General features: G+C 42.9%; 1 protein-coding gene across 1 annotated transcript; it reads right to left on the bottom strand.

Annotated features, from left to right (window-relative positions):
* Window positions 1–326: 326 nt before the first annotated feature.
* On the bottom strand, window positions 327–22,664 carry MYL10 (myosin light chain 10). Its single transcript, XM_041482611.1, has 7 exons — window positions 22,479–22,664; window positions 13,983–14,069; window positions 11,203–11,278; window positions 9,731–9,835; window positions 6,247–6,325; window positions 1,302–1,350; window positions 327–555 (listed from the first exon to the last, which is right to left on the bottom strand). The coding sequence occupies exons 1-7, from the start codon at window positions 22,479–22,481 to the stop codon at window positions 457–459; spliced, it is 498 nt and encodes a 165-aa protein (XP_041338545.1). The 5' UTR covers window positions 22,482–22,664; the 3' UTR covers window positions 327–456.
* Between the last annotated feature and the right edge of the window lie 609 nt (window positions 22,665–23,273).

The following is a 23,273-nucleotide window of genomic DNA, read 5'->3' as shown; positions in this document are numbered from 1 at the left end:
AGATTGTTTTATTTACACTTCCATTGCTAGGGGCTGTGGAATGGAACATAAATCTATTTGCCAGACACTCTTCCTGGTGCAATAAGCTAGAGGAATTCTCAATTAATACATGGAGCTTACATATAAAAGACAAGAGGTTAAGTAAGACTGCAGTGCCCAATGGACCATCTGGTGAACATTAGGTTTGTCAATAAATCACAGAAGCACCAGTTCATCAAGAAAATACCATTTCAAACCACTGACATAAAAAAAAAGATGGGGGGAAAAATCCTCACAAAATTGGTATTTTGATATTTCATAAAAACAGGAGCATTAAATAACTTTAATCTATTTTCAATTATTTTATTGGTTGTCTTCCAATGACCACGTGGCTTCACATCGTGGATGCTTAGCCCTTTGTCTTGTGCATCATGAAATAACTGGGTGCATCAGCACAGGGGAAGCTCCTCTCTTTGCTCAGTCTTTCTCCTCACCATGGGTGATAACATAGCAGAGGTTCTTGTAGTCAAGGTTCCCAGAGACATCTGGAGGGAAAGCAGCAAACATCTGGTTGATCTGCCAAGCAAACAGAGAGAAGTGTCACAGCCTGGGACAGCAACATGAGCACCTTTTCATTTTACAGCCAGCTCAGCTCCCTGCTGCCCTGGTCCTTTAACCACTATGGAGGAGTTTTCCTTGGGCTTGGTAAAACTGAAAACAGAGTTGGAACATGAGTGGTTAATAAAGTCCTGCTAGAATCCCACAAGTTCCCTGTTGAAAAGAGCTCTCCCTGAAACCCAGGTAAGCCCTGGTTGATAAATGTCCAGTCCAGTCTCTGTTCTGACTAGAACTGTGCAGTCTGTTCTGTCCACAGTCCAGCTCCACTCCATCTCCTCTTCTGAAAATAAAGTCCCCTAAATTCCTCCCAACCAGCAGAATCCATGCTCAGTCTCACACAAACCACCAAGTCAGTACCTCATTTCAGATTTCAAACCACGTAACTCACAGAAATGGAAACCAGAACACAGTCCCCACCCAAATCCACTTGGACTCCAGTAAATCAATTGCCCAGCTGCCCATGGGGAAGAACAGCACGAGATAGGCCACACTTGCACTTGGATGGGAGTCCAGAGAATCTGTTTGACTTTGATTTAGCCATGGAGCTCTTCAGAAGAGATGCTTTGAATTGTTTCTAATTGCCAGAGCTGGCATCAGCCTCCTCTCAGTCTGGATTTCAGCTAAATTCATGCATTTAAAGAGGGGCAAGGACTTACAGGAACAGGAGCTCAAGCTGGATTCCTGTTTTGAATAAAGTTCCTTACCTCTTCTTGACTGAACCGGTCTGCCTGTGTCATGAGCATTTCTTTGATGCTGTTCAAATAAAACGAAATAACCTGATTAAAGGGTGATAATGGCACATGACAATTCAGATGGCAAGATCCCTCCTGAAGTTGCATGAAAGAAAATCTGTGTGACCGCATAAATTAGAGCTGTTAATCCTTACATGATATTGTAAGAGATTTTCTGTGGGCACCCATCAGTGTCAATGCCTCGCTCTGCCAACTTATTTCTCTTTTGTGACACTTTATAGAGGTTTAAAATTGTTTAAGGTTATTACTGTAATTGAAATACAGCAATTTCTTATGCTTATCTTAACCTAAAATGGTAGGTTTCCTCACTTGCTGCTTAAAGTTTGGATCACTTAACAAAACCAAAAGAGAGAATATTTTCTGTAAAATCTGAGGATGAAAGGAAGAGAGCATGAAATGAGAAAGAGGACTTGAAAGAGAGCTCCAGCCGCTACTGCGAGTCATCACCCGAGAATGCTTTATTTGCATGCAGCCATTCCCAGGGGAGCTGTGGAGCTGCATGAGCCCTGCTGTATTTCACGGTGCACTGTCTCGATCTGGAGTCACAGCACTGTAACACGGAGCTTATCCCACACACAATCTGCATCCCGTGCAATTACATCAAAGAGGATATTTTGGGGGCAGACTCTCAGCTGATTTACCCTCTGTTTTAAACCCATTGTGGGAAGGCAGTTGAGCATGTAATTTTTAATTTTTTTTTACCTAAGTTTAGAGGTGAATAAAAAAGCCAGAAAGAATTATTTTTGTTTCTAGTCTAACCCCTGTACATAAAATGTCTTTATACCTCCTCCAGTTACTCATGTACTGAGGGCAGCACATACACCATGTGCTGGGACATCTACCAGTATAAACTCACTTATATTCACATAAACATCCCTTCAATAACACCAATAATTTCCTCTTCCTGTAGAAGAATTCCTATATTAATCTCACAGTTTTCATTCACACTGAAGAGGCAGAGTTGTCTCCTTTTGTCACAACCAAATGTATTTATACATTATCAGACACAGCTCTGGAGCAGTAAAACAAACTGTAAAGCTGTGATAACAGGTGAGCAGTTTGTTGTACAAAAACAAAAGCTGAGGCAAATATAGAAATCTGATTTGGTTTGTGGATTTAAAAAAAAAAAAACCTGCTTTTTCAAGAATTTATTGTGGGGGGAGTGAGAGTGGCAGCTCTTCTGGAAGAAGTCCTTTCTGCTTTTTAAAGGGAATATTTTAAATTATTTATAATAGAAATCATGCCTGAACAGGAACATTTGCAGGGGAGCAAAATTCACCTACTGTGGGTGCAAATGTTCAGGCAAAACAGTAAATCCTCCCTTTCTGCACATGAGAAAAGTCTCCCAGACAGAAGTGCAGTTTGGGTGGCAAAGCTACAATGGCACTCACAGCTCTGACAAATGTGATTTTTTTCCAGGAAAAGGCTACACATCCCAATTGTGGCAGGGGCACATACACTTCTGCAGCTCTTGTTGGTCTAAAATGCACATTTGGAAGACCAGAAAGGGAAAATTGAAAACAATGAAGAAGGACAAGTGTGAATATATCTGTGCAGGTTTTGGGAACAGACAGAGCTTAAGCTATTTTGTATATTTTTCCTGAATTACTTCACCATTCTCTGTAGTTAGCTAAGTTTCTTCATCTCTTTGTCTCAAGTTTCTGTTTCTGTTCTGTTCCTCTGGCCATTTGGTACGTGACTGCATTTTTGAAGGAGAAATCTCAAATGATCAGTGGGTGCAAGAGTAGACAGATCATTCCCCTCAGCATAAATTGATTATTGGATATATATGCCCTGGACAAACAGTATTAGCAAATGCAAATGGGAAGTGTGGTCCAGGAAGGAGCTTGGTGAATAGAAGGAAGCACTTACAGCAGTTTTGTCAGAAGTCACAAATAAACTTCATTACAAACAAGCCTGAATTAAAAAGAGATCTGGGCACTGTGTGTCTTCTATTCACATGCTTAAAGTATTTAGGGGAAAAGAAAAGATCAAATATCTAATTATAATCTTCTGATGCACAGCCCAGTAGGCTCTGGCAGACTCACAAGGAAGAAGGACTGACTGAAGGATCTATGCACATTTTCCATTATTTATTTTATAGAGAAACAAACACTCACCATTTCCAAAGCCAGAAATTATGCACTTTTTTTTTTCTTTTTGCATCTTGTTTTCTTTAGAAATCTTATAGTCTTCTCAAAAAAATACCCCAAAAACCAAACCAAACCAAACCCCCCAAAACACACAAAAAAAAAATCCATTTGCTTTGACTTAGGAGTCTAAATGTTATCCCTTATCCTGGCTCACATAAATTCTTTCTACAATTACAAACACCTTGTTGCATTCTGATATTTTAGAAGCCTTTTTAAAAATTATCTGTGAAATCTCTGGGACAGTTTTGGTTTTCCTCTGGGTTTGCCCTTCCTACAGTGCTGTCTTGGAGGAAACCAGGTGAGTGGGAAGGAGCAGAGCTCCACAGCTACGGGGAGAATCATCTCTAGCTCAGCCAAACACCTCCAGAGTCCAGCATGCCTGGGACCTCGTCCATCCCCCTGGGTCCATTTTCATTTGGCCCAAATCTGAAAAATTTCATTGGCCTCAGCATCAGGCACAGTTGGTGTTGGCCTGACTCACTCTGCCCCATGAGTGGCATTTGGGACTGAATCATCCAACCTTTCCAAACATTGCCCCAGTTTACACCAGCTGAGAATGGGACTGGGAGCTTTTTCTCTTTTTGACATCATGCTGTGGGAAGGGTTTTATGTGTGGTATAATGATGCAGACAAACAACGTCTGTCATTGAATTTGGAAGTAAGTTATAAACTCCTGGAGCTTCTGGAAAGGTTAGAAGGCTCCATCCCAGCTACCATCACATGGACTAAGTGAGTCATTTCCAGACTAGAGGTGAAAACACGCAGAGGGAAGAGACATAAAAATCCCCAGAAGGATGTTAACTCCATGAACATAAAAATGAAGTTCTGATTAAAAGGTCAGCATGACTGGTTTTTGAGAGAAACATTCCAGGATTTTTTAATATGGAGAAATATTATTTATTAGCATTAACTGTCGCATTGAAATGGCTGCATGAGCCAACAGAAAAATTATTTCAAAACTTCAAATGTCTACATTTTGGAAGCATATGAATAGAAGTTAAACCTCAAAGACATCCACAGAATTGATTTAATGGTTTGTTCTGTAATGATCAACATTACCCTCGGGTCTAATAAGTAAACATTATGCTCTGTTGTGGTGATGAACTAAAACAATTGTCTAATGTTAGCAGTGCAGTGGGGGTGGGGACAAGGTTGACCTTTTCCATCAAGGAAAAATAAAATATTTCTCTCTCATCTTCATTTTGGAGTGTGATACTGCATTCCTAATTTGCCCCAAACTCCAACTGGCTTGCAGCATCCAAGGAATGTAGATCTGGACACAGGGTGGCAAGCTGCAGATTTTGTATGCAGGATATTGTTACAGATAGTGGTGGGAAATATAACATCTCATGGGTTCTGGAGTATCAGAATTTCGTATTTCATGGCTGTGATTTCACTATTGTGTGATCTGCCCTATTTGGCAAAAGGCTACATTAATTTTGTTGTTTGAGTCACTTCTGATGTGATCCCCTGACTGTTCTTCCCAAGCTGTTTGGGTGATGTTAACCTCAAAACCACCAGGACAGCTCTTAACCCTCTGTTCCTTCTGATTGATTGCTACATCCACTTGTGTTTAATTAATTTGGAAGTTCTTACTCAAAGGACTGTCTCTCTTATTTTGCATATTGCAAAAGTTCTCAGACCCACTGGGGTACTGCCGTAGAAAACCACCTTGGTAAAGGAAAGAAACAGTGTACATGAATTTTACATTTTCACCTAAATTTCATCAATTATTGCAGATAATGTCATGGAAATCTCTACGGGGTTCTGGGCAGAGACTATCACAACATAAGCAGCAATAATTTGTGTAAATACAATTTTGTAACTCATGGTTCCCTTATAGATTTCCTATACATATCATGCTTTATAAAATCTACCTGAAATGGCTGCTGCAGTAGAAGTACAGACCCCAAATTCACCATGAAACTTCAGCATATGAACAAATTTAAACATATGCATAAATCTAGGTACATAAACCACTTCTCTGGAGCAATAGGTCCAATCTCCTTATCCCCTGCACTGATTTGGTATCATTTATCTCACCTACCTGAAAGTCCTTGCACCATTTTGGCAGTGCAAGGAGTGTTTGCATTTGTGCAAATACCTCTTAAAGTCCTTCTACATTGCTTTGTTGGTGTAACAGGATATGAATACAAATTAGGTTCTGCCTCCTTATTTAAAAATAGCCATATTGACAATAATTGCCAGATTATTAATAGTATTATTTGGTTTGGCTCTCACCGTATCTAGTGGAATTTTACAGCAAATTATTTCTAGAAGCAGAAGGCTCAAATGATAAACACATAAAAAGGAAAACGTCCAGCACTAAAACCATGTCTCAGAGTTAATTAAATTGATCACTTTTTTAAAGAGGGGAGTAGCTTTCCCATTTTAGTCAAGCACTGAGAGTTAGGCACCAGACATTCATTTTAATTTTACATATGGAGTTAATTTACAAAGAGTCATGTGTCGATTTATATCCAGACCTTCAAAAAGAGGCTATCTAATGGCCTACATGTGATTATATTTCCGTTGGCTCTTGCAATGTCTGAAGACAATAACATCTCTTTTTGGTATACAAATACATTCATACAACAGTCCAGACTTTTAGCTCTGGCTTACAAAGCTAAATATTTCTCTGCCTCTTAAAATACTGTGAAAAATACAGCTTTTAAGCAGTTCTTTAAAGCTCTACAATTATTATTATTGTTGTTATTCTTCTAAAGGATTTGAAATAAACTTACTAGTCTGCCTTTATGCGGCCTTTTCCTTCTGGGTCGAAAATCTTAAAAGCATTCAGAATGGTTTCTTCTGGGTCCGTGCCTAAAATTAATGAAATATAATTTAGAAGGCTGGATGTATTTCTCTGGCTGCAGAATACTTGCTAAGTAATTACATTCGCTTGGAAACAGTGCAAAATGGAGAATTCTGCAGTTGTGGGTTTGAAGACAAAGGTTCTCTAAGTCGGCAGCATTTGTCATGTCAGATAAACAATAGAGGTGAATAGTTCAATGCTCAGAAGCTTAAAAATAATAACTCATATCTATTCTATGTCTGCAGGAGAGAAAACTTCCAGGAACTGGTCTCCAATATCAGTACCCAGAGGATTAGTGGCTTTCAGAAATGAAAATATAACAAACTGTTTCCCTCACTGGCTTCCTTTAATCTTGCACTGTACGTTCCTTGTAAAAACACTTTTTGATGTTACTTGTTCTTGGCCATATAGAGAAGAGGTTATTTCCCTCACTAAGGGAAATGGAGCTCATCATAAAATCCAAATGCCAATGGAATGCAATGGAAACAGGATGATCAATGTGGGATGGTGATCTGACTTAAATCCCATTGTGCCCTTCCCCTTAAGTCTCTTCATTAAATGTTACTTACAGAAACAGGACGGTTTAAAGAATTAGACTGTGGCTACAAGATTTTGCTTCTGCTCTTAGCTGGGCCACAGATTTTTGGTATGACTTTAATATCCCTGTCCCTCCATTCCCAGCAGTAAAATTATTGTAATGGTCTTCCTTTTCTTCCTTCCATTATCTATCCCATCTCTTTAGATTGGAAAACATTTGTGTCAGGGACTCGTTTTCACAGTGCCTTAATCTTGGCTGGGGCTTCTGTCTATTCTGTAATACTGCAGATTCTGAGTAGACTCATTTTCAACCCACACCAAAGGATACACTGTGTACTCTGTTCCTGACTATTCCCCAATATTTCAAAATACTACCGTAGTATACACAGTACAAATCTTTGTAACTGTAGGAAACCAAATTTACAAGCAGATGAACTGATTCCATGGACAAAATGAACCTATTTGGTATGCTGAAAGAGTGATTTAAAAGGGATACAGCACAAAGGGGTTGCAGATCCCAAAAAAAGTTTGTTTCAAAGTTTGGCAGAGGTAGAACCAGAACAGAACCCAGCCAAGGTTCCCTGCTCTACAGACTCTCCTGATGCCCTCACAGTTTGCTTTGTTTGTAAGATTTCACAAGGATTAGCAGGATCCTGCAGGATATAATGGTGAACACACCTCGGGCTATATGGCCTCCTCCTTGCCACACAATGGCCATGTACATTATTTTTGCCAAGCTGTAGGCAGTGTATTCAAACTGCAATGAATCTGTGATCAATACAAAGAGCATTGGTGTTTAATGAGTGTTTTGATTGTCCCATGAAGAGAAACATTCCCCAGCTCAGAGGAGAGGGCTGCATTTTAAGTAGTCACCGCTGTGGGGGGGATTTTTTTTCCTTACTGTGTTTTACATTTTCTACTCTGTCATATCCTTGGACTTTGGCTTTGAAGAGAAGCAATGCAGCAGGCATTCTTTATTGATTAGCTGGTAAATAAAGTGGTTTCTTTGATGTGCGGCATCTCTGTTTTCTGTACAAATTGTATTATTCTGACTCCCTGTAGAAGCAGCTCCATGTGGTTGGCATTAACATAAACCGAGTTTTGTTAGCTGTTCATCTGGCATCATAATCTCAACATACAAAGCTAAAGCTCATCCTGAAAATCCCAGCTTCCCCTTTATGACAGAAATCAATTATAGCACAACAAATTTTACTTAGAAAGCACCTTTCACCAAATTCTCTGAGTGGTACTTAGCTAATAAAGAGTGTTGCAAAATTGCCATATCCACTTCCTCTAGCCCTTTCTCCCTTTCTAATTGCACTACAAAGGCTCTTCATCCCAATTAGTTTTGATTGGGAATGTGCAGTCTTTTGGCTCTGCTTCCTTTGCATGACAAACCCAACCAGAAGGGCATGACAAGCACAGCTGTGATTTTCCCTTCACCAAATGGAAATTAAAAAAACCCTCCTCCTTTGCTAGTAGCCAACAGGAAACCTGCAGACAAGAGGGTTCTGCTTTGCCATTCACCTTCCTGTGCTGGCTCTGCTTTTAGGCCACAGGATTGGCAGGGCCAGAGGCTTTGCCAGCTCCAGCAGCTCCATGGGGCAAGGGGGAAGAGGGGAGAGGAGGAAGAGGGGAGAGGAGGAAGAGCTCATTTCCATGCTCACAAAAGGATTGGGCAGCAGGGCACCCCATAACAAACATTCACATATCCCAGGAGGTACAGTATGGAGGAGGGCACTCCCTTCTCTGCCAGAAGACACCTGGAATGTCCTGGTGGAGGTACCACACACAGGTTGATGAAATCCCCTCCTCAGCCAGCCTTCTCCATCACCCCTCGTGCTTCCCAGACTTCCTGCCCTCTTTAGCAAGAGTCTCTTTCTTCCAGAACCAGCTACATGAATCCTTTCTTTCAGACCTCTCTGTTTTCTATTCCAAGCATAGAAAACCCTTCACTGGAATTGTGTTCAGCAATACAAAGCCAGAGTCCATCAACCAAACAATAAATGCTTTTAAGAAGATAGAATCAGATTTTTCCATTTTTCTATTCATTAGTTATTTTTACAGACTTCTGGAATGTGCTTGGCTAAGGCCAGCCCTGCTTTAAAGGCTTTCACCTCTCTCTTATGCCTGTAGGAAGACGATTGGAGTTCTGTCTTGGCCTCACACCCCCTCTCTTGCAGTTTCCAGCCATTAACTGGAGAAGAAACATGACTAAATTACCAGCTCACACAGCAAATTTAATACCCACATTTCCTGAACTTCCCACAGTGTTCCCTATATATTGTGTGGCAATGGGCAAAATCCCTCTCCCTTATCATTGTAATCCACTGAAATTTAATGATTTCAATTTATCCATTCCATTAAGGGTTATTCAGTGAAATCTTCACCTAATGGCAAAATCACTATTGACCTCAAGTGACACTGAGGCTGAGCCACTGAGTTACAATGAATACAGAAAGTGAGGGAAGCCCATGTGACAAAGGAGTGCAAAAAGGGTGGGTTTTTAAGATATACTTAAAAGCAGCTAACACTGGGAGTGCTATGACTAGAGCACGAGCATGAGTTCAGCCCAGGAGCCTTCTGATGGTGAATAACTCCCCTGCACCCTGCTCCAGGCTGCTGAGGTTTCATCACTTTCTGGACCCCAGCTCAGCCCTTTCATGTTAGCTTGTGTAAGCTAAATCACACCTTTGAATTGTCCTCTGCACCGTCCCTCAGCCTTTCATTCTTCCCCTCTGTCTGCAAAACTGGAGATCCCTCCTTGCCTCTAAGCATTGTTCTGTGGAGACATTCTTCTAATTTGCAAGGTGCTGAGATATTTCAGTGCTGAGGATCTTTGACAGATACCTCTCCAATCCCCCAGAGGTACTTACCTTTCAGCTTTTCCCCAAACATAGTAAGGAAGACAGTGAAGTTAATAGGACCTGGCGCCTCCTTCACCATGTCTTCAAGCTCTTCATTCTTGACATTCAGACGACCTGCAGCAGAGATCATTTTTCATAATAAATCACAAATTGTGTTTCAAAAAACGATTCCCATTCATCTCCTCCCACTGGGGAGCTCAGGGCTCTGTGCAACTTTGCTAATAACATGGTAGAACACAACTCCCAAATACCCCAGTGAAAAAGAAATTGGCAGAGCTGGCTCTGAGTTCAAAGGGTGACTGAAGGAGCAAGAAGGATAAATAACACAGACATGGCCAGCAGTGGACGAGAGAAGGGGAACTTCCAAATAAACTGCTTTTTGATCTGGGGCTTTTTTTTTTTTTTTTTTTTTTTTTACCTCAGGTGAAATATGGGCCCCACTGATATTAATATAGCAGAGATCAAAGTGACTGAAGTGAATCCAAGGTCTCAGTCTTTGCCCTCCTGGATATTGAGACACCTCTCTGAGTAGAGGGCAGATGGATGAGATCCCTTCCCCATCCTTGTGCAGCCCTATTGATGAGAATTTAGACCCTGGCAACCCTCCTCAAATTGAGTGGTAATTTGCTGTGAATGTTCTTTATAGGCATTGAAAGGCTTCACTGAACAGGAAAGATAGCAGAACTTGGCCTTAAGAAATAAATATTTCAGGGTAACAGTAGCTACAGGCCAAAGTTTGCAAACCTCATTGTCACAATAAAGAGTTCAGGAGCTTCTGCTCCTTGCACTGACTCTGCTGGCGTCTGATTCCACCCCGGGGAGCACTAAAGATTCTTATCAAGCTCTTTTTAATAAGCTCCAGATGGCAAAAGCCCAAATGCCTACATCACTGTAAAAGCCTCAAATTCTGCAACAAGGATACAACTCCAGGTTTGGGATCATGAGCGCTTGAATTTTTTATTTCCTTGGGAAGATTTGCTCTGATCTGCTTGACATTATCAAGGTTGTGATAGCCATGGAATGGACAGTACCTAATCTCATGACATGCACATTTCACCCCACACAAACTCCCAGCAGCACAGAACTTCACACGAAGCCCTCCTGGGTTTGTGTGGGCAGAGGGGCAGCTAGTCCATGACTGCAGTGCTAATCAGTGGATATTCCATGGCTCCCAGATGAAAAAGCCTGGATTCACAGGCAAATCAGAAATGCCTGGCATGGACCCCTGCTTGGGTGGGCTTCTTCTGAAATAGTTGCAGGGGAGGGATCAGACCTTCATTCCACTCCCTGCTCAGGACACTTTCCAGCTGGAGCTCAGTAGTGAGATCCCAACCACCCCAGGGAGGAAGGTCAAACAGAACAGGTTTCCCTTTGCCCCCTGTGTATCTCATTTCTTCCCCTACTGCCATTCTAATACCAACCTTTCTTCTATGTTTGAAATTCAGACAGCATATCTCTTAAGTATTGAATTATTCGTTTACCTAGTGCAGCAAATGTGTCTCTCAAATCTGCTTTGTCAATAAAGCCATCCCTGTTCTGATCCATGATGGTAAAAGCCTGTGGGAAGGAAAAGGAACAGGAATTGCCATTTCCATTGCACAGGACAGTGCTCCAGTCACACACGTCAGTCCATGGGAGGATGATATTCATGCTGTAAAAAGGAATATTTTACTTCCTTTGATTCCTCCACATCATTGCACTTTCCTCACTTTCAACACATTACTGTATCTTGGCAAGGGGCTTAATTAAACCCACCCAAACTTCTTCTTGCTAAATTAATGCTCAGTGCAGCGTGCATTGGGCTGAAGCCAATGCTGGCAGCTCCAGCCATTCAGCCCTTAACCCATAAAAGTTTGAATTAGGGAGGCTTTGGTCAGGGCAGATTCAGCCAGAGTTTGCTCTGTGTTTACACTTTCCCCATACCCCATTCCTTGAATGAGGCTGAAATGTTTCTATAAAGCATTTCATTTCTGTGGATATCTCTCTGCTATCAGCCTGAAGTCGATTCCTCCTGGGCCTTAGAATGATCCATCACACAGAGATAGCTGAACTTTCAAAAGTACAGAGAAATGTAGGTTCCATAAGATTGTTTATTCAAAGTTTTTTCTCCTTTCCAATACACTGCATCTTTGAGACTGTGCTGTGTGCTCTGACTGACACTGATGTGCTGACCTTAAATACCCTTGTCAAGCAAAATTTAACTTTTGACAGATAAAAACAGTTGGGTTTTGGTGTTTTTTTTTTTTAATTTTCAGCCAACACAGACTTGGTGTGCTCTAACCATTGTTTACCAAGCCAGCTAACTGCTCTATCTGTTTACCCATTTGTGTGTCCATCTCTTGGCTGCCATCACACTTATAATGTTTCATTGATTTGGAAAGATTTTAATGACCTGAAATTCCCCGGGTCATGCCATGGGGAATAGGAGTTGTTCCTGGCATGACTCTGAAGCTGGTTATCTGTCTGACAGGCACATCAGTATGGGACAGTATCATCCCAATGGCCAGGAATTATTCTTTCCTCAGACAGTGTTCCCCTGAGATTACAGTAACTTGCAGAGTTTTGAAGTCTGCTGCCCTACAGGGTGCATTTCTTCCCATGAACAAGTTATCTCCACATATCTTCAGGTATTTCCTCCTCCAGTTTCTTGCAAAGCCTCACTGCTCACAGCCCCGTTTGCCCATGAGGCTCCATTCAGCATTATGTTCATAATCTTATATTTACCTTCCAAACCATCCCCTTACAAAAAATTAAGCCCAACTCTTTAGAGATGTTTTGCCCTTGCTTTAAATGGTGATTCCCCACAATTTGGAAGCAAAAGAGAAAGAAGGTATGAAGAGCAAAGCCAAACCCAGGCAGCTCTCGGGAGACAGGAGGAGCATCAGGCACTGTAATGGATGAATTTTAAATAACATAACAGCAATGCTGAAACATTTGCTGATGAGCTGGTTGAAATCTCTAGATAAAAATATTCTAATCCAAACCAGGTTTTCAGAAATATGTGTCCCAGATATGCAGTTCTTAGACACAACATGGTTTTGGGTTTCACTCGACCACTCCTCTGCCTCATGCTTTTGCCATTATTCTGCCACCACCCCCCTAGAAATGCTCCTGGTATTATCATATTTAGAGAAGATCAAATAATGGCATTTTGTCCAGTTCTTTGTGTTGGTCCATCTTCAAACAGTAATTCCTGGAGAAAATAAAATGGAGGTTCCTAGGATATAGAGAAGAAGTGGGAGAAAAGATGCTCCCATTGACTGTGGGGAAATGATTAGTGATTCCAATTAATTTAGCTGGGTCATATTCCCAGGCCTTGCCTTGGGTTTGGTCTCGTCCATCACTGAGCATTCCTGGTGGGAATCCTCAAGAAAAGTAAACGTGAAAGCCACATGAAAGCACAACATGAAACAGCAGACATTTATCTCACTGGAAATTGCTTTGGAGACATGAGTTAGAAAAAAATGGGGAAAAAATCAGTAATTTAAAATGACAAACCAGTGAAGAATGTGATGGTCTCATGGACTCTCTAGATTGTCCCCACAGAAAAAGAGCACAAACTCATCAAACAGATTATCTGTCTTTTATATGCTCCAGCTTTTAGGCCACCCATCAGTTTTACCTCCTCACAGGTAACTGGTCAAAGAACCTGCAGTGCCTGGAACACCAGATCCCTTGGGAGCTGGAAGTTGCTTTGTTCATCTCCACATGTTGTCTTGCTTTATTGGCATTTGTGGAGAAAGCTGAGGGCTTCTTGGCCTTTTCATTTCTCATTTGTGGGCAGCATTAGAAGGGCACAGACAAATATTATTTTCTGCTGCTCTTGTGGAACAGAGCAGGAATGAAAGCCCTGGTTCAGCCTGGCATCTCTATTCAGGACAATACTTGAGCACATGAGACTATTATTATTTAAAATACCACTTAACTTTAAACATGTGCTCAAGGGTTTTCCTGAATCAGGGCTGAAGTGGATGAGATGATGCTTTTCCTTTATTTTGGGGTGGGGGCTTGGGTGCTTTTTAAATAAGTCTAGAGTGAAACAGGGGAGTGAGTGAGGGAAGTAAAGAAAGAAAGAATGAAAGAAAGAACAAACAAACACACAAGGAAAATGATCTACCAGCCAAAACCACAGGGATGATTCAGAAAACAACTGTGTGTTCTATTAAAGCAGATGGAGAATTGAATAAGGATTACAAACAAAACCTATGTTATTCATTAGCAATAACAGGAGACTATAGAGAGCAGCAGAGTAGTGACCAACCTCTTTGAACTCCTGGATCTGGGTTTGTTCAAACATAGAGAAAACATTGGAACCACCTTCTATCTTCTTCTTTGCCTTTTTGGGAGCCTGTAATACAAATAAGAAGATCAAATACATATTCCTTTGTCTGTTAAGCACCCATGAAAAGAAATTACATCTTCAACAGGAGGTAAAAACTACACAATCAAGTAATACAAGAGGATTGTGCTTTGTTATTACAAGGTTTTAAAATTCAACCTTATTGACAGATTTAGACATATATATATATATATAAGATTGAATATATATATATATACTTATACAAGGGATAAAAATTGCTGCCTTATTAACAGACTGAGGCTTTTTGCCACTCCCTGCTGTGTCCTGGGACCTGACAGCTCAGACAAACCAGGACAGTTTGTCACTGTGGTGCCTTTGAAAAGGTGAGGGACCCAAAGTGTGAGTCAGCATCCTGCCTGGCGCACTGCTGGCTCCCCCAGGAGTGCCTGTTCCTTGGGCAGGGTCACCTCCACCTCAAAGCATCCCAGGCCATGTCACACAGGGACCACTCCCCTCCACACTGGGCTGCAGAGCCCAGGGCTGACAGCCCTTGGTGTGGAGTGGTGTCACTTGACAATATGAGCTAGAATTGCCAGCCTGCTGATCTCAAGAAATTCCAGAATTCAGGTGAGTGCCTCCAAGGGCTCCCTCTTCCCAGGTCCCATGCTGGGACTGGCAGCCAGACTCCAAACAAGGCCCTGCATGGAGGCTCAGCTCAGGAACTAGAAAGGGAAGTTATATCATTTCCTACTCACGCAGAAATGTTTAGAAATCTGCTTGGTCTGGACCAGCACTGACAGAACAGATTAATCCTTTCCAAGCAGGAGCACCTTTTACTCCTGGAGTCTCTATTCCTGCACCAACCTATGGCACTGCAGTGCAGCACCTCACCAGACCATGTTATTTTAATATTCAAGATAGTCATCTCAAATGAAAGGGCAGGACTGCTTTTCTCACCATTCTCAAGTCTGGAGGCTGAGACAGAGCAAGATTGGGGAAAGAGCTACAATGATATCTAAGAATCTAATGCTCACTAAAAATCAGTCAGAACCAGGCTTCATTAAGTGTCTTTGAATAAGGGCCCAACCAGCTTGTCTAAGACAATATAGTTCTTGTTCTGCAGTAAAGAATAAAATCTGTGATTCCTAAGGATTACAGAAGTGTTTTAATCACAGTGTTATCCTTACTTGGGGCAGGATAATGAGCTGCAATGCCTTTTGAGTTCCCTTCCAGACAGATTACTTTTTTCTTTATCATTTTTACTTTTAAACTTCATTATCATAGTCCCACCTGGTTCTCGTGTCACAGAAAATTAGTCTTACTTAGTTTGGGCTATTCTGCCTGAAACAGAAGGCAACTTCTACTGTCTCCTTTCATCAAAATAAAAAAGCCTGTGAAAGTTCAAATTCAATACTGATTTCAAATATCCTGAGGAACAGAGCAGCTCAAGAAAATATTCCCACTTGACTCTTTTGAAGCGTACATTGTCTGATCAATTTAATTTGCCAGGCAGATTTCTGCACTCAGCCACCCTGGTTTAGATCCCAGGATATGGAAGGGGGGAAATTAGGGCAATGTTAGACACTCTCCCACATACCCACACTCCAGACCTGTCAAGCTCCTATCAGCTAATTCAAAGAACTAAAATCTGGAAATAGGAATGGAAATTAAGTGAAAAACATACTTGTAGTGAGGATAAAAACAAGGATAGAATGCCACCACAGGCATGGAAAAAAGAAGTTAATAAGTGGAATTTTTAATGAATGTAGAAATATTGATTTTGGAATAAACAGATTCCCTCCTCCTCCTCCACATGAAATAAGTGTTATTTTGAGCAGTAATGGGCAATCTTCCACATAACGTGAGGTGCCTGGAGGAGGCTTTCAACACTTCCAGATCGAATGGAAATATTCAGAACAATCCTATGTATTTACATATATTTGTTCCCTGAGGTAAAGGGGAAGCAGATGTTACCCAGGGGAGAGCACTGCCAGCTGTGGGGGCACTGCAGGGCTGGGGGCCTGGGCAGGGCACTGGGGCTGGTTCTGCTGGACACAAAACAGGCTCTGCCCTCCTCATGGTCTGCTCTGCTGTGGCCAAACACAGCATCCATGCTCAGCTTGATAAATTCCCCGTGCTAGCAAGCCATCTGCATTTTTTCAGCCATCGCCACAGCCACAGACAGTGGGGTCCAGCTCTTCTAAATGCCAAACGCTGGCAATTCCTCCATTATTCCTCAGTTTATTGGGTTCTCTGGGCTGTAAGGCTTCAAGCAAGGGCTATAGCTGCAAGGAAGGATTAGATAAATGCAAAAGCTGCAGCTCAATATCTATTAGAAACACACCAGCAAGTCAAAAACCACCCAAAAGGCTTCTGTACATTAGTGAAGTCCTTTTCAAGGCAAAGATTGAAAACTGATTGTACAGGGAACAATTACTGTAGCATCATAGAATCATAAAATGTTTTGGGTTGGGAGGGAACTTAAAAATTATTTACTTCCAGCCTAGAAGAAGTACTAGAAAAATTCATCCTAACATATTTGTTCACAGTTACTCTCTGCTTTGTTGTCTCCAGAGATGACAGAGAAGATCAGTGCCCATGATGCTCAATCAATTTTTAGTTTTTCTGTTGAAGGTCGGGATATGGATCCCATTCATGACCTGCTCATAAATAAGAGGGGGCTGAGACCACCACCACATTTCACAGGGGCCCATGAACAGCTGCCAGCTGGAGTTGGTTTCCATCACCAGGCTGAAGCTAAGTCTTGTAGCATCCAACATAGAGCACCTTGGATTATCAGTTCCCAGTACTGGGAATGCAGCTTACCTGCTCTAAAAAAGCCAGAAAATTCATAATCACAGAAAGAACTGCACCCCAATTTTGCACAAGCTGTGGGCAGGGAGGTGCTGTGAGGGGGAAGGCTGAGGGAGAAGTAGGTGGAGCAGGAACAGAACAGAGTTCATTGTTTTTCTGGTGGGTAACTTGAATTAAAAGACAGCTCTAAGAGAACAGAAATAGGTCTGTGTTACAGAAAAGAATAACTCTGAGAATAGAATAGTTCTGTGCTGCTGTCTGACAATTCCAAACACTCCAGAATTTTTTAATGAACACAGTCAGGATTCTGACTCCAGAGTCTCTCTCTGAAAGAATGGCACATTAAAAGGAACATCACAGAGCTGAGCAAACGTATGGCTTCTGAGACATCAAGGATTTAGTAGGTGACCCACAGAGGAGAAAGTGGGTGACTGACACATCACTTCTGCCTGCCTTGATTTCCCCACTCTTGAAACCAAAGTGTGCCAGGCTGCACTTTGCAAAGATAGAGCAGCTCTCATTGCAACATGTGCTGTGAGACTGACATACAAAACGTGCCAGATGAGAAACTGAAGAGCTGAGGGTCCCCTGGGCTCGGATTCCGAGGCCTCAATAGCACAGCAGTGGGAAGAATGTTGCAACAACTGAACAAGCCTATTAATATTCCTGCCTGAGAGTATTAATCATCCCATTGTGAAGAAAACAACACTTCACTTTAGAGGAGAAACCACAGGCTTGTCGCGTATCACTCATTTGTCTTAGCAGTGTTAGCACTCTTTCAATTAGCCTGGATTTTAAAGGGTCTTTTTTGTTGTTGTTTTATTTGGTTGGTTTTGGTTTGTTTTAGAGGCTTTAAATGAAGAAATGGAAGCATACCAAAATCTGGTCCCAAGAAAACTCTGTTGTACTAGACATTTTCTTTGAGCTGAGTTTCCCTCACTGAGGTTCTTTATGTTTCTCCTTTCTGGCAGTGTCAGGGAGCCCAAAAGAACCAGGGTGTGCAGGGACACAGGCAGGCAAAGACAATGAGTGTGTGTGGCCTTTGCCTCTCTGGATGTAAGAAAAGGGATCCATTTTTTATATGTTGCAAAGGTGGGAGGGGGGTGATGTTCAAGAGAATCAGAAGGAAATTTGATTTCAGGGTGACCTAGAAGATAAGGGGGTGGGGAATCAGTTTCTGTCTCTACATACAAAGGAGGCAGGAGATGAAAATACCTTGTTCCTACTTCAGAACATGAGGCATTGTTTGCCCTGATAAATTCACAAAGAGGTGATGCCAGAGCAGATCCATGACACTGGATTATTGCAGAGCTTTATCATCTCCACTCCTCAGTGCATTGTGAACACAACCAAGAAAAATATGGAAAACCAGGCAAGTTGCAGCAGGGTGAGCAAGGTCCCCCAGTGGCTGCTCAGGGACACACTTGTACCCTTCAGTAAGCAGGAAGTAACCAACCTCCACCTGGCATTTCCTGCAGCACAGGAACATCTCCTTTGGCAGTCAGGAGAGCTGGGCAGCACTCTGCACAAGCCACAGCTTTGGTTTGGTTTGGTTTGGTGTCATTTGGTTTGGTTTGGAGTGGTTTTAGGGAGGTCACTTCCTTGTTTAGCCCACCATGCTCTAAGCCCCTCAGAAAACACTCTTAATACTTAACAGTGGCACAGTGTGGTGCTCCTGACAGCAAAGTCAAAAACAGAAGCAGAAACACTTCGCTACTCAGCCACTTAATGTGTCTTCTTCTAATTTTTCAACCAGAGAGAGCTCAGTGGATAAGCAGGGCGAGAGCCCTGCAGGGAGAAGCAGCAGTGGACACTGTTAAGAGCCTGATTCTGCTGTCTTGTAGCCTTAAGTGTTTATCCAGTCCAGGACAAAGCAGACATAAGATACCACCAGGTTTTTACTGTTTCGCATTTTGTACTTCCTTCCTCTACAACTACATCTACAACTACAGAAAAGACAGAATCATCCATCATTTTGCTCAGACTTTGTCCCCTGCTGTGATCCACTGTGTGATGTCATCTCTCAGTTACTATTACTTTTTCATCCATCACACTCTCTCCTTGTTTTTCATCCACTCTGGGATCTTGGTGCTGACATTTCCTGTCTTCGAATTTCTGTTATCATCAAATACAGCTTCTGAATCAGAAGTTACATCTCAGGACTGGACAAGGGATTGCTGCAGCATGGGACAGGATATTTGTTGATTTTTGTCTCACAGGTTTGCTCTGCTGAGATAATTTACACTGCATCTGCACCAAACATCCCAGCCATGGACAGAGTGGTTTTTTAGAGTGGTTGAGGTCCTTTCCATGGCAGGTGAGCAGCACAAGGCCAACCCAAGTGCATGCCTTGGAGGGAGCAGTCTAGAGGAGTAAGCAACACAAACTGCTCTAAGGGCACAATTTGCATTTCAAACAGGGAGCAGCCTCAGATCATTCAAACAAACCACGTTATCAGAACTGAGAAAGAGAAGATCTTCTTATTACCTGCTCTGCAGTCACAAACAGACCCCTCCCTTCTCATCCTCACTCCATTTCGTGTGTAGTCCCAGCCTGCACACACCCACACACCTTTGATCCCTGCCAGATACAAAATCTGTTGGCCTGCAGCCTCCCTGCTCCACACTCCTGGGCACTCCAGCGTTCTCCTCCTCCCCACAGAAAACCCTTCCCAGCCTCCTGCAGACACCCAGAGGGAAGGCTTTATCTCCCAAACTCATCCCGGAGCAGCAGAGAGCCTCCCAGCCTCTCCAGCCACAGGCTCCTCCACCCTGAGGACCCCAAATTCAACAGCTGGGCCCAAACCCAACAGCTGGTCCTGGGCACTCCAGCGTTCTCCTCCTCCCCACAGAAAACCCTTCCCAGCCTCCTGCAGACACCCAGAGGGAAGGCTTTATCTCCCAAACTCATCCCGGAGCAGCAGAGAGCCTCCCCAGCCTCTCCAGCCACAGGCTCCTCCACCTTGAGGACCCCAAATTCAACAGCTGAGCCAAAACACAACAAATGGGCCAGAATTCAATAGATGGGCCAAAATTCAACAGATAGGGCAAAATCCAACAGCTGCTTTTCCCAACCCAGTAAATCTTCCTCCCCTTCGTGTGAAGAGATGAGCAGTCCCTGTGTGCACACACGGGGCTGTCACACACACGGATGGACACACGGTCACACAAGCATATATGGGGACACACACACTCATATGGACAAACACAGGGACACACAGTCACACACACAGGGACACACACACACAGAGACACTCCCAGGGCTGTCACACACACTCACATACACACACACAGGGACACTCCCAGTGTGTCACACACACTGACACAGACAGGGACACTCCCAGTGTGTCACACACACTGACACACACACAGGGACACTCTCAGTGTCACACACACACACACACAGGGACACTCTCAGTGTACACACACACACACACACAAGGACACTCCCAGTGTCCAACACACACACACTCACACACCCACACACACACAGGGACACTCTCAGTGTGTCACACACACACACACACACACACAGGGACACTGACACACACACATACACACACAGAGCAGTGGCAGCAGCAGCCCCGTGTCAGCTGCCGGGGTCACTCAGCGTGGCCGTGCTGCGGTCGGTGCTGCTCTCGGTGCAGGTGGCACATTCCAGCCTGCAGAGCACCTCTGATCAGGATCCAGGCTATTTTTGGGCACGCAGTTCCCCTCCGCGTACAGAAATGTGCTACGAGGAGTCACTCGAACTGAGCAAACACCGGGATGTTTGGGGAATAAGAAAACTCTTCCCTCTCCCCGCTTGTGCCACTGCCCTTCCTTCTGCCCAGCAGCACGGAGCGTGCAGGGAGACATCACAGACCCAGCTCGTCTGAAACTCCCTGGAATAAACAGAGAGCCCTAGACAGTTCTCAGAACTCCATTCCACAGCACTTGTGTGGTCTGCTCTTGTTAGAAAAATTATCTCCCTGAACCCTGCCTCTCTCACTGTCATCAGCCCTGGATGTCAGAGCCTAGTAGCACTGGCTGACTTGTAATTATTTTTTACTATGCTGCTTTGTCTGCACTAATCCTTTGAAAGTAGCTTTACTGCACATCTGAAATATTATGATGCTATAAAACCTCTGTAATATTTATAAATCCCTTAAGACATCATAAAGAGAGAAAAAAACCTCCCCACAGAGTTCATCAAGCATAATTACATATACATTTCCCTCTGATTAATAAAAAATGATCACTTCCTTATGTAAAGATATTCTTCAGCTTTCTTTCATTAAGGCTATTTTTTTCTTTCCATTTTAAATCTGTTTCATGTGTCCCTGTATAGTAAGGTACCTCAGAAGAGATTTTCCCAAAACAAAAGGCACAATGAAAAGAACCACCACAGAGCATCGTCAGTTGAGCTGGGAGCGAGGAGACAGACGAGTCTCTCACTATATTTTCACGTCTCCTAACTTAAGCATTTCATCACAGAATGTCCTGGAATATCTTCAAACATCAATGAGTGTTGGTGTGTCATTGAACTAAACAGGCAGGGAAAAAACTGATAAGTGAAATCTTGGGGAAAAAAAGAAGAGGGGAAAAATAAAAGCTAAGACCCAGCACTTGTCCCCCACCCCACAAAAGGGCTGGCTTAGACTTTACTGAGGCTGATTAAAGGGAAACCTGTAAATCCACACCTGAAGAGGCATAATCAGCACAAGGCACTGGTCCCTTCTGAAACACTGGTGAGGAGCAAGATTAGTGTGAAACCACTGACACTGGGCTGGCACTGGATGAAACTGGAACCTGTTTTGTGCATGGATTTCAGAAATGCCATTGAATGTGGTTTTGCCCTGCTCAGAACAGCACGTGGATCACATTCATCACCTGCTTAAATAGGATCAAGTTTGAACTAAGCTTTGAGAAAGCTTTTCATACACAACTCCCTCTCTGGTGTTCTCCACAATCAAATATTCCATAGCCCCAGGGAGCCACAGGGCAGCATTGCTTTTAGACAGACTGAAAAGGACCTGCAAAAAGGAGCAAAATAAACAAAGGCAAAATCACCTGCTCTTTTTTTTTTTTTTTTTTCCCCTAATACTGTTGTAGTAATTCCTCTGAATTTGCAAGAGACGAAGATCTGCCTGCTCTGCCCACAGTTCCTTAGGCAGGAGTTCTTTGCTTTTTGGAATCACACCAAGTGAGGTGGCTGGTGCAGTCCCAGAGCTAAAAGCCAACAGTGAGCAGGGCAAAGACAAGACACAGAAATTTCTGCAGTGCTTCCTACTTCTCCTCATGGTCACAAGAGCAACACAGTCACAATTCCAGAGCAATCCCTTTCCCTCAGTCCCCATCACACCACAGCAGATTTTAATTCTCTCCCACACCAGCCGTGCCAGGTGTGTGAATGTGGGACAGAGCTGCACAAACTCTTCCTTTCTGCACATTCATCTGTGTCCTGTGCCTTCCTCCTTTGTGAAATACATGCAGAGCAGTCCTTGGGAGTTCCCAGCTCACTCTGTGGGGTATATCAGCATTCTGGATGTGATACTAAGATGAGATTTCATGGGATGCTGTGTGATCATTCCTGCTCTGCTTGAATCATAAGAGTCAGAAAGAAATACAGAGATAAACAGACATGGGGAAGGATAAAACCTACCATGGTGCTGCTGCTCCTTTCACCCCTGCTCTGCCAACCAGTCAGCCAGCAAACACAATGCCAATTGTCTCTTTATATAGTGTCACCAAGGAATAAAAATATGCCTGCTCCAAGTTTAGACAATAGATGTAAGGTTGGAAAAGTGCAGTAATTGGATCCCAATACCATTCCAAGCATCTGTTCCATGCACAGCTTTTGCTTTCACAGAAATAATGCAGCAGATAAGTAGAGGAGGCAGTTGGGATACAATTGTACAGCACTCACAGCAAGCTTGAGCTGAAGGGGTTTTCCCATGTACTGCTAAATAATGAGCACAGGGCATGCACTGGAAGATTTTAAGTGGACATGGCATCTTGAAAAAACAGGAAGGGAAACACATTCCATGAGAAAATGCTGGGGAAACCAGCAATCAATCCTGGCCACTTCAGTAGCCCCAGAGCCTGGTGCAGGCATTCAGAGCTAAAGCAAAACATCTGAGCCTCTGCAGAACTGCATCTACACCTGGAGGGTGGAAAAGCACCTCTCTGCAGATGGCAATAAAGTGACTCAGGGCAGGTCTCTTTCCCCTGAATCTATAAAAATGCCTGAAGTCCAGGGCTATAGTAATTACAGGGTAACCCTGACAAGGGGAGGAAATGTCGAGGAGGACTCCATTTTCTCAGAAGGTTAATTAATTACTTTATTATATTATTCCATACTATATTACATCTAAACTGAATCTGCACAAGTGCCCAACTGCACTCAACTGCCCAGAATCTCATGACTGTCAGCTGACAGTCCTGACACAGACGTGGA

The sequence above is a fragment of the Pyrgilauda ruficollis genome, unplaced genomic scaffold, assembly GCF_017590135.1.
Source record: "Pyrgilauda ruficollis isolate IOZ18807 unplaced genomic scaffold, ASM1759013v1 scaffold59, whole genome shotgun sequence".
Lineage (NCBI taxonomy): Eukaryota > Metazoa > Chordata > Aves > Passeriformes > Passeridae > Pyrgilauda > Pyrgilauda ruficollis.
This window is presented reverse-complemented; position numbering and strand designations above follow the sequence as displayed.